General features: G+C 36.6%; 1 protein-coding gene across 7 annotated transcripts in view; it reads right to left on the bottom strand.

Moving 5' to 3' along the window:
* STS (steroid sulfatase) overlaps positions 1–15,413 on the bottom strand; it is a 111,777-nt gene that overhangs the window by 74,282 nt on the left and 22,082 nt on the right. For 6 of the 7 annotated variants that reach the window (XM_038158280.1, XM_038158198.1, XM_038158115.1 and 3 more), the window contains 4 exons: positions 15,161–15,313; positions 13,338–13,459; positions 9,939–10,061; positions 3,423–3,846 (listed from right to left, as the gene is read on the bottom strand). In XM_038158280.1, the coding sequence (XP_038014208.1) occupies positions 3,423–3,846; positions 9,939–10,061; positions 13,338–13,459; positions 15,161–15,306 (815 nt within the window). In that variant the 5' untranslated portion in view covers positions 15,307–15,313. The remainder of the gene's footprint in view (positions 1–3,422; positions 3,847–9,938; positions 10,062–13,337; positions 13,460–15,160; positions 15,314–15,413) is intronic. The other variant, XM_038158028.1, reaches the window with a different exon arrangement.

The raw sequence follows: 15,413 nt of genomic DNA, 5'->3' as shown, positions 1-15,413 counted from the left end.
GCTAGAAAAGAGAATGTCTGGAAGTCCATCACCTGAACTCTGAAGAACTTCTAAAGGTAATAAAGGCAATAGGTAAATAAACTTACATAGATAAAACATTGGAAAATTATTATATGTTCATATACATTGCATATAAATATAGCATAAAAAAGCTTTACAGAAAATATCAGTGCTGGTGAAGACTGGAGCTTCATCATATATTTATTATAAAGTTATTTAACCAACTAAAAGACACATGATATCTGATAATTTTTAGTTTGATGATGAAATGTGTATTCAGCACCAGGTAAGGTGAAGGCTTGAATTCTTTAACTTCAGGATTGTTTGCACTCAGATATAATTGTACACAAGGATTAACAGTGTACATGACTGAGTTTGGTACTTAATGCATCAGCTGAAGAAAAGGAGCCTGTGTGACAAGTTCAATGTTCAAACATGTGGCTAAAGGGCTGAAAGAACTGGAATGACTGTCAAGCACTGTGACTTTTAAAAACCTTGTGGCCCTTCACTTCTCAACCTGGTTACCTCTTGGTGGCCATTCACCTACAGATGGCCAAAGTCATTGGATTAGTCATAAAAGCAATGGTCTACTGGTGCTCTGGAGTTAACAGGTATGAACTCTATCATGTCAGAACTAGTGTGTCAAAGCAAATATTGGTTTTGTTGCTCACACTAACACATGGGGCAGATCAGTTCAGTGAATATTAATCCAATTGCTCATATCCCCAGGAGTAAAGTTTATGGTCATATACTTCACATGTGCGTTCATTAAAGGGCACAGTTAAGACTGCTCAAATGCCCTAATTGCTTCTCAATAATTTAACATGTTTGGATATTCTCTAATATAACATTGACTATGAAGAGTCTGGGTTATAATTCTCACTGTAATTGCAACACTCCTGTAACAAAGTTTGTTGTAAATTATGAATATGTGCTATTAACCTTGACTTCAATTTAACATCAGTGTTGTCTGAAAACTACACTGACATTTGGGGCCAAGTGACTAAATGATGTAAAGTCACTTACCTCTAGCTAGGTCAACAAAGCTATGCTGACTTAGATTATACATTATTTTGCCAGCTCTAAACACTGGGGTCAAACAACAACACTAATCTACATGGTAACACTGTGCACATTACACATATTAATACAGTTAAAACAGTTACTAGCTTTCTACCATCGATTTCCATCCTGAACTCGCCTATTTTGAGGCAATCATTTTATTGTCATGGCATTGAAATTAGTGAAACATTCATAGATACCCAAAACAGTATCACTACAGGCACTTTATATACTTGCAAATAGTGGAAGAATATACCAGCAAATAGTTAATATATTTGAGAGTCTTTTGAAATCACAAAATGCTTACTCACTAAGCAAGTAATCTCTTAACAATTTTTAATGTTTTTGTTCATGTGTTTGAAATAACAAAGTACTTCACTGTTAAATAAGTTACAATGTATCTGAGCAGGCATTCTTATATCTATCCCCATCACCAAGAGGAAATAAACATGGTTGAGTTAATTTATAAATACTTATGAAAATGTTGATTGTTGGGAACGCTTACTCATTTAAGGAAATTTGTTATAAAAAACATTTTTTCAGTATAATATGTAAAAATGGCCACATAAAATATTCATAAGGATGGAAATGATAAAAAACTGCAGTATGAGATCAAGTCTTTAGATAAACTTTTTTTTTTGCTAACAGCTAGAAGCAGCTGCTCTGTAGAGTCATTAAGTCTACAAAATTTAGCTGCAGATTCCCTGTACATGTTTTCATCCAGCAATGACACCATTTGCATGTATTCACAGAAACTAATGCTACAAAGAACAGTAATTCAGGGATGTAGAATAGAAATTCAGGATAACAGTAATTCTATGTCTTAGAATATGATTTTGTCTTGATTTAGTATTTTTAAAAATGCTGCAAATTGTATCAAAAGTGGTGGAGAAAAATACATACCCATATTTTTTCCCAGAAATTAAATTGATCAAATATTTTTCCTGTACATACATTAATTTCTATTTTAGAATATACAAATGTATACTTTTTTGACTTAATCCCTTTAAGAGCCCTTTGGTGACAATTATGGCAAAGTAACTGACCTAGCAAAAATGAACCATGACTTAGGATGGTTTTGTAAATCCAATGTTTAGGTGGCCCAATATGACGGCTATTAAAAACACTGTTTCAAAACACTTGTTTGTTTCACAGAACCACAGAATACAGAATGGGTAAAGTTGTAAGGGACAATAGTGGGATCATCTGGCCCAACCTCCCTCAGGGTCATCCCAGACAACACAGCACAGGATTGCGTCCAGACAGTTCTTAAATATCGCCAGCGAGGGAGACTACAAAACCCCTCTGGTTAACTGTTCCAGGGCGCTGTCACCTGAACAGGAAAGAAGTTCTTCCTCATATTCAACTGGAACTCCCTGTGCATCAGCTTTTGACCATTGCCTCTTGTCCTATTGCTTGGCACCACCAAGCAGAGCCTGGCTCTGTCCTCGAAACCTCCCTGCAGATACTTATGTACAGTGACAAGATTCTCTCTCAGCTGTCTCTTCTTCAGGCTGAACAGGCCCAGATATCTCAGTCTTTCCTCATAAGAGAGATACTCTAATCCCTGAATTAACTTTATTGTCCTCTGCTGGACCTGCTCCAGGAGCTCTATGTCTATCTTGTCCTCAGGATGCCGGAGATGGACACAACACTTCAGATGTGGCCTCACCAGGGCTGAGCAGAGGGGCAGGATCACCTCCCTGCTGGAAGTGCTCTCCCAGTGCCCCCCAGGATCCCATTGGCTTTCTTGGCCCCCAGGACACACTGCTGGCTCATGGACAGATGGTTGTCCACCAGCACTCCCAGGTCCTTCTCCACACAGCTGCTTTCCAGCAGGTCATTCCCAGCCTGTCCTGGCGCCTGGGGTTATTCTGTCCCAGGTGCAGAAGCTAGCACCCTAATTTCAGAAAATCAAGTCTTTTCAAAATTACTGTTATAAAAGTGGAGTCATCTAAAATGCCAGTATCTCAAAAAATTAGCCATATGAATGCCTTTTAATGGATGCATTAACTCAAAGATGAAGAACATCTCCCCATTCCAGAAAAGTCATGAATTATGATTCTGCATTGTGTTTTCACAGAATTGTCACACCACCAAAATTTCTTAATATTTCAAGTTACATGAAATTCTTAGGAATAAAACATTTCCCTTTATACAGAGAAATTAATTACATACCTGATAGGAGGAAACCAAGCAATCATTCCTACCAACAAGATTAACGCCATCTTTTAAAGGAAAAAAATTACAATCACATATAACAACATATTCTCTGTGCCCACCAGCTCACTTTTTTCTTATTTTCAGAAGCACTGTCATCATGAGATGCCAATGTAACCTTACAACACAGTTAAACCTACCTTTCAATAAACTTCATGGCTTCTTTTGTCAGCCTCTGAGTAAGGTTCTCATAGGACAGTGGCTGCTGGATAATCTGATGGTCCCTCATTAAAAAGCAGTTTAATTGTCGAAAATGATAGAAGAAAAAAATCAAAACTGCAAGTGAAATTGTGACTATTAGCAAGAAATAACCCAATGCTTGGAAGGGTACTTTGAGAAGACCAATGTACTGCACTACTGCCAAAGACACAAGGGCAATTCCAGTGATTTGGATTGGGATGACAAGGCCTTTCTGAACACCTTTTAAAAATACACTGCCTTGGCCAGGTTTGCAGTCTCTAAAATTGGTCACGGGAAGGCCATAAAAGTAATCAAATCCATGACTGAAGGGGTGGTGACAGAAGTCATTACTGCTTTCACAGTTCATTCCAAGATGCCACTTTCCTACAAAGAGAGAAGGACAGGGAGTATTTTTGTAGTTAAATCATCAAACTTACTTTTAAAGTGCATTATTTCAAACATAAAACCATCCCTATCTGGCTGATATCTCCCTGCTCCAAGCATTTATTGTGAGGATCCCTATTTTCTATTGAAACTTTCTTTGTGCCTCCATCAAAGATTATTTTTCCTGTCTCCCTCTTCATCTCAGTTAGAAATAGCTTAACATGGCTGCTGCTCAGGAACATAAAATTCTGAGTGGGCTAGCAGATCACTGAAGAGCAACAGAGCCCTACCAGACAGTTAACTTTGGAAATTATGCATGCGTAGTTGTCATAAGATAATACTGTTTTGCAGCAGCTACTGATTGAAGAGGAAGAACAAATATGGATAAAAATGTATAAAATATATTTTCTGGAGTTTTTCTGGCAAATAATTTGACTAGTTAAAAAAAAAGACAAAAGAATAAGAAAACAGTAAAAAATAGAAAATAAATCAAGAATAGGAAAATTATTAAAGCATTTATTATTTAAATTATAGCCAAATCTATGAAATTGCCAATATCCCTCAAAATACACACATATATATATATACATATATATAGTGAGGCCGATTATTCTGTATTTACATATTTCATATATATAAATAAAAACCAACAGTAACAAGTAAATTGCTGTCAAATACTCTCTCTCACAGCATTTTGTACCACTAGGAAATCACTCTAATTCTGCAATAATGTTGGACCCTGTCTGACATAAGAAACCACTGAGCATTATACTAATACAATCTATATTCATGTTGATTATGGTAAGTATCTAGATAATTCATTCTGTGACTCAGGTACAACCTCTTACCACATGCTTATGCATTGCTTAGCACAACAGACCTAATTGGTAGTTGTTATTTGAATCAAAATGTATAATTATTAAAAAAATTAAAATTCAGTCAAGCTTATTGAGACAGATATGGATAGAGTTATGCCTTTGCTCTCAGCAAGAAAATGTGCTGAATATTTTAAAGAAGCATGCTGGCCTTGACAAAACAGAAGACACTATATACTGCTGGGTCAAACTTTATTTATTTTTCTGAATCAAACACCTAAACATGACCAGCATAATTCAGAGGTTGTGATTGCAAAAGAAATAAACAAGAAAATCTACAAACCCAGTAAGTCTTCATTCCCATAACTTACCCCAAAGAAATCTGAAATACTTGCTTCAGAGAATTCAGAATATTCATGGCAGTAAATGTAAAACATAAAAAAAAAGCATATACAGAATTTTCCCTGTTAAAACCATCCCAGCTTTTACACATCTCTAAAAGAGTCCTGATGCAAACAGTCCTGAACATCTCCTGCATCTCCAGAACAGGGTATTCATCCTCCACTTTTTCCTTTGGCTGTAACAAATGCAGATACTGCAGTACCAAAGAGAGTGAACATGGGGATCAGGTCTGCTTTTTTACAATTTAGCAAATTAGCTGTATGTTCTTATTTCTCTTCCACAAATATGAGAACTGAGTTATAGGATGAGAATGCCATATGCCTAAGATCGTCTGTCAGGTGGAGAAAAAGCAGAAATCTTGAATCTGAGTGCTTACTTGAGTCCAGTTGTCCTCATACGTCTCTTGATGGTCTTAAGCTAAAGATAACTTCTGTATATCATCAAAGCAGGTGTAAAATATTTTCAGGTTTGCTTATGTGCCAGTGAAATTAAGGCCTCTACACTTTTCTCATTCCATCAGAACTTTTCCCTGTCAGATGGCCTGTCACCTGAAGTGGTATTCTGCTGATGGTATTCTGAACAGAATGGTTCTGGTCACTACTTTTGACATAGCCCAGTAAAAATTATCATGGTCATTTAAAAATCAAGCACTACACATAATTTTACTGAAATTTCAGAAGTTATAATGGTGCTATAAAGGACCAGGTAAGGCTGGAACACTGATTTTCATTCCTAGCACCCAAAGATGCAGATTTTTAAAAAGAAATGCTTCAATTTTTCTCTTATGTTTGAATGAGTGTCTTAATGGAATAATCATAAAGCCAGACATGTAACACAGCAAGCATGAAACAACTGTCATCAAGTTACATAAGTGATTTAAGGTAGAGGGCTTATAATCATGAACATAAATGCTCTTCTGGCTTAATTTTTTTTTTTTTTTGCTGTTATATGTTAATCTCAAAGCACCTATAATTCAGTAAGAAAATATGAAAAAGAAACTCAAACAAATTAAGTACACCTTCAAGGTCACTTATTATGATATGTAGTGGATTTTTTAACTGGATCTCAACTACAATCCAGGATAGAAAAACCTTGCAATAACAAATTAGGGCAGGGGGAAATATAAGTCCTATTTTTATCGAAAGGGCTTCTTTAGCAAGCACAACAAATTGTTCAATTTCAAGACAAACTTGGGCCTCAGAAAAAGATTTGTTGAGAAGCAACTTAAGCCAAGCAAAGCAGAGATCAGGTTAGCAGGAAAAGCAACAGAATCCCCCATTCAAATTATATTGGGAGCTGTGATGGAATGACACAACTGCCATTCTCAAATGGCTGGGGAGGTAGAAGGTTTTGATAGATCCTGCATTACTCTGAAAAAGCAAGTGATGGCTGGGTGCACAATACATGTTTGGTTTCACTCCTTGTGACAATAACCCCTGCCTTGAGCTAGTGCTTGAACAGATTACTGTAATGTGCTTTAGATTCTGGGCCCTTCTGAATCTGAGAGCAATGCAAAATGCTCTCATCTCTTTGCCAAGTGATGCTTCATAGAATGGACACTTCACACAAGCATCATAAGCATTTCAACAGATTCTACCAAGCTTTTGAGTGAAATTTATGCTGTTAATTGTAAATTATGAGTACCGTTATAATTTGAGACCTAGGTTTTTTCCCCTCTCCGTCAGCCACAATTAAGACTTCCCACAGAATGAAAGCAATGCAATGAAAGGCAAGTGGAAGTGAGAAGCAAGTCCTATTCAGCCAAGAAATTTCACTTGAAACTCCATTTTTCAAAATGCAGAATCCTGAGGACACTACAGAAATCCATGTTTCCCCTGTATTTTTCCCTCAGATAGTGGAAAAGGGATCAATACTGTAGTGGTTTTGGTACAAAGACTGATTTTTATATACTGATATATTTCTTTTGGAATGATTTTGTGTTTTTCAGAAAAATGGCAAGATACAAGATGTGGAGCAAGATGCAAACAGAAATATTTTATGTTTTTAGGAAATATATTTATTTGAAGTACTTAGCAAAATTTATAAAAAGTGTATGCGCATATGGTATTAACATGGACATATTTTAGGCTGTTTCATGACTAACTGTTGTACTAACTCCACTCCATAGACTCAGTCAATCTTGGATACCTTACTGCTGTGATGTGCCCAAACGTTATATGTAGCAGGCCCAGGGCCTGCAAGGCCTCCCTGGTGTTCAGCAGCCTAAGATAGGAAATGCCAAGTCATGATGACTGGACCTTAGAAGCCCCTGTCTTCCGCCTTCGGAGCCTTCCTTATCTCTCTGTAAGACTACAGGTCACTCCTTTAACCCTTACGATTGGACAATTTCCAATTCCCCTATACTCTACATAAACCCCTACTTCTGCCCAGTTTGGCAGAAGAGCTGTCACTGAGAACCTTCGCAGAAGAGCAAGAAAGACTTCCCTGTGGAACCTCACACGGCTTTTCTACTCTCTCGCCTTGCGTCTGCCTGCGGCACCTAGCAAGCTAAGAGCTGAAATCACAAAGGAGCTGATAATCACTAAAGAGCTGATATCACTCAAGCTTGCTAAGGTAGCCTACAGCTGGGAGCTGCTTGGGAACTCAGACAGGCCATGCCAAAGCAAGGCTGAGCTATCCGGCTTCTATGCAGCTCTGCTGGGGACACCCCGTAACCCAGCGAGCAGCATTAGTGACAATAATTCATTCTGAAAGAAATAAGTACCAGTTATCAATTAGTATTTTAGCTTTGGAGATAAGCTACATAGATGGATTTAAAACTTCTCTGGGATGCTGGACAATACACTGGATAGCAACAGTGAGGAAAAAATTAACCTTTACTCAACTGTAATTGAGTACAGCAGTATTTAAAATACTATCTATCAAAATTAAGGGAAATTTTTGCATTATGAATAGCTATTTCCAACAAAAGATCAGCATTTCTTCCCACTGGTGAAATATAACGTATTCTATGCATCTGCTTTTTTTGATAGAACTACGTTTTGTTGCAGATCTGATTGTGTGCTTTCCTGACAGATGTACTGGTTGTCACCTTCTTTATGTCACAGGGGTAAACAATGAGGTAGAAAAGTATATACATAGAGTAGATTTATAGATAAAATATATTTTGGGACATATCAGACAAAAGAAAGCATATATTCAGAGGACAAAAAAAAAATTAAAAAATGCACCTAGGGAAGAAAAATAATGTTCTCAGAGAGGAAATTAACAAAAAAAATAGAAATGACACTACAGGCTTGAGAATCAGAAAGGCATCAAATTACCCTTATGCCAACCCATCACTGGTGCAGGATTTGACAATTAATTCTTTGGGAATTGCCGAGTTAGATTGAACCAAGCAAAGACTCCCTGACCTAGACCAATATGATGTGATAAGAATACCACAAAAAGCAGAAAATATACTGGTTGTGAATCAGACTGCCTATCTAGTCTTCAAATCTACAAAATTTTTCTTTCTGTCATTTACATATGCTTTATCCCTAATTTTAATGTACTTCTTGATTTTTGGAAACCTTCATTATACTCTGAGGATATGGTAATATTACATCTTATGGTCTCATAGCTATCACTCAGGCCACTTGGAAGAATTGTTCATTAAGCGTCACGGAGAGAACTTCTGGAGATCTAAGTGGCAAGCTGTCATGCTGTAGCAAAAGTAGTTAAAAAAAGAACATTAACTGGGTCAGCCCCAAAAATGAGTTGTATCACTGTGTTTGTTACAAACAGAAAAAAAAAAAAGTTTTTAATTGAATATGGAGAAATAGAAATCAAGTCCACAAGGAACATGAAAAATCATGAACAGCTCTTTTGTACTATGGTTCAAATACACCTACATTAAATAAATTTCTGATAAGAATTTCTGGTTTTCTATTTTCATTCTTTCAGGACATCATTATGCTTTATAAGACTCGGGTATAGCTAAGTAGCATTCTTAGTTAGAATGCTGACACTAGTTTATCTACATAATACAGACATTTTTTGAACAGCCTGGGCTTTTAAACAAAAATTACTCTTAAAATTGCAAGTTTCTGTTTCATTTAAAAACCAAATCGCGTGCATCCTTCATCTAAATTAATTTAGTAATATTCCATTATGTTCTCTGCACAACTATTCCCCGGCAATTCCAGTACAGAAACACATTATGTAATACAAGTTGAACTTCTCAAGAATCTTCTAAAATATAAGCAGTGTGGAAGAAGTTAGTGGCCAAATTAAGAAAAAAAAAAATCAGAAATCTTTAATGTTACACTTTTACACATTTATTCCAATTCTATTTAATATTAACCCAGTATGATTCTTTTTACCCATCACTGGATATTTATGCTGCGATCAGTTTTCTGAACTATCTTTAGAATGAGAGAGAAATATATTTTTATATGAAATATCTACCAAATAATATGAAAAATTTCCTAGAAACATCCATTTTTGTCTGATGACTAAGATGGTAGCCCAGGTACAGCATTATTTACTTTGTGGGAATTTGAACACTGGTGAAAAACAATGACAGAGCTGACTTGTACCCCTGTGATCAACCCCTCATTGTCTCTCTGATGTAATCAAACTTCTATTTATACTGAAAACTTTTCAAGAGCTTGAATAATTTTCAGTTTTTTCATCATGTTTCTTCAGTACCTTGCAAAATGAGACTATAATTACACAAGTGAATTAGACATACTTACCTGACTAGTGTTTCTCATAGGCATGGGAATGTGCTCAGCTTTGTTCCAGAAAAATAAATTCATTACACTGTGGGGGAGAAAAGCTTAATGCAGGCCCTTAAAAGTCTATACAGGAAGTTAATGTTCTTTTCATTGAAATTCAAGAAAACAGTGCTGCCCATGTCTGCAACTTTACCTATTAGAGCTGTTGCATAACCTTTCTGCTTCAGCAGTTTAGAAAAAGTTATTTCTTCAGAAGGAAGTCCCCCAGAAGAGGCAGAAAATAAGAAGACACCAACTCGTGAGAAGGCAGCCATTCCTAAATACAATAAAAATGAATGAGACCAGGATAATACAAAGAAAGAATTTCCATTCATTAGTTCTGCATGCACTTTTTTACCTTAGGTGATATCACTTAAATGACATATTACAATGAGACACTAAGTGCTGCAAGTGGAAGATACAATCATCCATTTAGATGAGTGATGTCTTTCCTGTATTGAAACCAGAAACAGACATGGAGAAAAAATTTCTGTGCTTATAACCATGGGGCCAGCCATCACATAAACAGCTGCAGCCCCTTTTGTAGATTTTCTAAGGTATAGCAAAATTTTAAGAAGCTGAGCTAGCGTAATTTATTTTTCTCGTACTCAGGGAGGAAAGGAAGATGAGGACTAAGTGAGATCATTCCCAAGTTCTACTTTGAGAATTTCCCCCATCCTCAAATCTGGTTTTATATGAGCCTTTAAGGTTTTTTGAGAGAAGTAATATTGAAATAGGGTAGTCTTACTTCTGGGCATGTAAATATCATGAGGTCAGAAAGAGCAAGAGGAAATCTGATCCTGTAAATAGAGTGGTTTGAGCTGTCAGCATTGATGGCATGCTCCAGTGGCATGAAGACACATCATCCAATGCACACTGAATGAGTGCACTAAAGGAGCATCAGGTGCTGGCTAACAAGAAAACATCTAAATAAGGCACAGTAATTTCTATATGCTAAGAGTCTGAGAAACACAAATGAGCTTACAAAGTGCACTCAGGATGAGGAACTTGAGAGCTCAGGTTATGAAAATTAGATTACTAGGATTCCAGATGAGAGCTGGCACTGGAAATAGACAGTAAGAACAGAGAATATCTATGCAAATCTGTGCAGATGTATCTTCAGGAAGTCTAAATTATGCAACTGGATGATTACAGTGCCCAAGCTACATGACTGATGTAGACAACCAGAATCCTCCCTCAGGTATCCCTTGTGGTTACATGAGAAAATGACTGGTTTATTAAAGAGAGATCAACCTTTCAAATGCTGACTTCAGTTTTTCACCCCAGATAGCTTTGTTGATCAATGCTTCAGATAGCTTTAGTCATATATTTATCTATATTTTACTTATTTATATCTATTTTTACATATTTCAAGCTCTTGTAACTGAAATCAGTGTAATTCCGTTATCAGAATGAAAATACAGAAGCATGATTTCTATTTTTGTCATAATTTTCTTTCTCTGAGCTTGTATCTCATCCAATACAGCATTTTGGAATCTTTTTCTTTAGCTCTATTAGCAGGAGATTAATATTTCTAACATTTTTTCCACATCATGATTCTAGTGTCATCTGTAATAAGCCTTTACTAGTTCTTCACTGATATTCGGAAGCAGTCCATATTTAGAAATTTTGTAACTTAAGTAAGACAAAGTTCAATTTTTGTACCTACATGGAAATGATTAAGTATGTCTGAGAGCTGATCAGTAAAGAAAAAATTAGTTCAAGTCCTAATTTTTCAGAAATAAGAACAAGCAACATAATGGAAGTGACCTGTGACTTTACCTACAGTAAATATTAATAGCAATATATCTGTAACAGGTATATAAAATTTTCCTTTGCAGATGAATGTAATGGAAAATTTAACAAGTTATATTAGCTGGCACTTTTGCAGAAGCTTGTTACTTGATTTGAGTGAGCACGAACGTATCAAGTAGGCTCCAGAGTCTTGCTTTGCTTTCATTCCCAGAAGCAAGGACAGGATGTTTTATCACTAATGAACAAGTGATCTGATTAATGTATAATGATCCTTGCTAAAAATTATGTTAAGGGAATGTTAAAGTTGCATGGCTAAGCTCTGAGAGGCTCAGTCCCAGCACACTAAAATAAACAGACTAGATCTTCATAGACTCAAATAGGCTTTGGATCAGGTACTTTGAAAATAAGAGAAATTAAATGCATGTATACACAGGATACTTAATGCTGTGTATGAGTAGATATGGAACAAAAATAACACTTCAAATAGATGAGATATTTTTTGCTCTCTTCTTCCCAGTTTTCAGGGAAACTTGAGTACCTTAACGACCTGTCCTGCACCTACCTCCCCCTTACCAAAAAAAAAGAAAACGTAAACAAAAACCCAACAATCTGTCTTGATGCCTTGTGAAGGCTGACCTAGAAGAGAGACTAGACGAAGCTAAAGAATAAAGTAGGTATTTATTAAGAGGCCTCAAATAGATCTACTTTGGGCAGCACAATCCAAAATGGCCACAAAATGGGCAGCAGATCAAGGGGTGTCACATTTTTATAAGTTTTGGACCATTAGCATATTGGAGTTAATTACAGTTTTAGCCCATGAAGTACCATCCTTCTTGTTTTCTCTGTTCGGTCCACCGTTGTTTATGCTCTTGGGCCTGAGATCTGGGTTGGCTGTCCTTGGGTCCTCAGCTAGAGAAGGAATTGTTTTGTCTACCTATTCTGTGGAGAGAGCTTACTGTCCCCCAATATGAAGCCTAGACTTATACACTAAAGCAGAATAGCATCTGAAAAATATAAAAGCTAAAACCTGAGGCATCAGTCTAAACAAAAAGGTTTAGCAGAAATAGAAATGTCTGAGAAGTATTTACATTGGGTTCTTCCACTGAGTCTTTCTAGATGCATCTCTGTGGTGTTCAATACTTGGGCTGCCCACCAAAACAGTGGGAGCAGCCTGAATGCAACTGTGGCAGCAGGCAAAGAACCTGGGGTCATTGCATAGTGGAGGAATTTCACAGAATCTCAGAGAATCACAAGATATGCTTAGTTGGAAGGGACCTACAGGGATCATTGAATTCAACATCCAGCCCTTCACAGGACATCCCCAGGAGTCACACTATGTGCCCCAGGATATTGTCCAAACACTTCTTGTACTCTGTCAGGTTTGGTGCACTTGAGGTGAGGCCACCCTAGCACAGAGCAGTTCATAACAATCCCCTACCTTGCCTGGCTGGTGATGTTGTGCCTGATGCAGTCCAGGACACTCGATTAAGTGTTGGCATTAAATAACCACAGTCAGATTGCTTTGTTGCTATTTAAACAACAAAAAAAAAACCCTCACTAAATAAACTTTATCTTTGTGTCAACTCTTCTGAAATGTGAAAAATCCCCATATATATGAAATAGTTCTAATGTAGACCAACTCTGCTGAGCTTGATCAGTCATTGAAAGGACTGATCATTTACCATTACTTAATCTCGCAATAATAAACAAATCAAGGAAGGCCAGACAAAATACCTCCATACAGTTCACTGTAAATAAAATAAACTACTTATATATAAATAAAGTGATGGGATTTTACCTGATCTTATAGGATATCTCCCAGTCAAGAAAGCTGCCCTGCTTGGAGTACAAAGCGGGGACGCTGCTATATGCTGAGTAAGTGTCACTCCTTCCTCTGCTAGCCTGTCAATATTAGGGGTTCTGGAAAAACACAAGCAGGTGAAAAAAAACAAACCAAAGATGGTTATTTGGATATAGGCATGGTAAGAACACGGCATCTGAGGCAAGAACTATCAAGAAAATCCAGTTAAAATTTACTATATGCAAATTATCAAATGCGTGGAGGGGTTGCAATTCCAAATACTATTACGTCAAATATTTTTACATGAGGTGTCTGAACAGAGACACTGCAACATTGCAGCAAAAATCTTTTTCTTCACTTTCTTCTACTCTTCATGGCCAGTGTTAAACTGCAACATCTGGACATATAGTATTGCAACCCTTTTTAATGTGTTCCTTGATCAGAACTGTAATGTTTACAACCTTTTTGCTTCAGTAATGAGGGTAAGAGAGACTAGAGAATGGTTGTGCTTCCTTGCTCCCTACTTGGTGCCTCTTCAATGTCTCTCCAGCAAAAGATTTTTGGGGTAGGGATAATGTTGTGTGGTGCTATAAGCTATTAGAAGAGATTCAAATGATTATGACTCTGTGTTATGCTCTATATTAACAATATCTACATGTCTAACATGATTATGTCTGCTGTATTAGACCCAGGGGCACAACCTGGCTTTCATATCTGTATGGGAAACTTGTCTGTGAACTGGCTCATCATGCAGATTAAAATTGGGTCCTGCAGGAAGAAATCCTGTGTCCTTGGTTCTACAGATAAAAATTACTAATGCAGACTGGCCAGCAGCTGCAGCATGCTCTAATAGCTCTCTGACCCTGGAGATTAATGACCGTGACCTCAAGGCACACTAGTGCTCCCATCATCTAAGTCTGAATGGTCAGAAACATTAATTTTCCAATGGAATTATTTTCTATCTGTAAAGTCACCTACTGATAACAATCACTAAGATGAAAATTCATCATATTCCAAAAATCTAATTCCGAATTCTCTCAGCAGAGAATATGCATCTTGAGGCCGTTCTGGTGCCTGTGAGGGGAGTGATCCAAGCATCAATGTTATATATATTTTTCTTTGTTTAAAACCAGAAGCTGTAACTTGATTTGTATTTTCTTCTGACTTATGAGAAGATTTTACTTCTAACTAACATCAGCAGGAAAAAGAGCACTTAACATTTGACAGACAGTGCTTTTAGTCTGAATGTTTTATTTAACTTTGCACTACTGAAACACAATGGCTAGGTATCACTTGCTTTGTTTACACAACCATCACATCTAAGCTGGTAGCAAGAAACATCCCCAGGCACACTGATGTATTATTCAAGTATATTAACATTTGCTTTAATTAACAGATAGACTGCTGTATGAAGATAAAATAAGGGCAAATACCTGCTCCTTATTTCCAGTTAGTTAACAACAAGCTTGTCCCAAATCATGGGTGTTTCAAAATACGTTTAATTCATAGTAGTTGTGTCATGCCCATTCTAGAAGAAAATTGTTGATTATACTTTAGCTCTCTAGAGCTACCCTTATTTGGTTGGTTGCTCAATCCTCTGTTTATAATGCAGCTTTTCAGCAGGATAAACGCATTAGCTAAGTCTTTGGTCAAAAAAAAAGAAAACAAGGATTGAATATTCAAATCTCTGGAAAAGTTATTAAATTTGGTTACTCATAAAAAAAACCTAATCAAACCTCTGAATATTCTGGCATTTTTAATTTTAAAAATCTATTGGAAAATAAATACAAAGCTATGACTACACCAAATAATCATCCTACCTTAAGGTTCTGTTCCCATAACATCCCAGATCTCCAATACCAAGATCATCAGCCATCAGTAAAATTATATTGGGCTTTGAAACACTGTGTGTTTTGATACTGTTTATGGCACACTGGCAAATTATTAGAAGTAAAAGGAGCCCCATCTTCTTCCTGGTGTGTAAGAACAGGTGGAAAACATAATAAATAGATTGTTAATCTAATTTATTCTTACTATTACGCTTTGCATAGTAAAAGAAAACAATGAATGTTG

Source organism: Motacilla alba, chromosome 1, assembly GCF_015832195.1.
Source record: "Motacilla alba alba isolate MOTALB_02 chromosome 1, Motacilla_alba_V1.0_pri, whole genome shotgun sequence".
Classification (NCBI taxonomy): Eukaryota; Metazoa; Chordata; class Aves; order Passeriformes; family Motacillidae; genus Motacilla; species Motacilla alba.
Note: the sequence above shows the minus strand (reverse complement) of the source record. Positions and strands in the feature narration are given on the sequence as shown.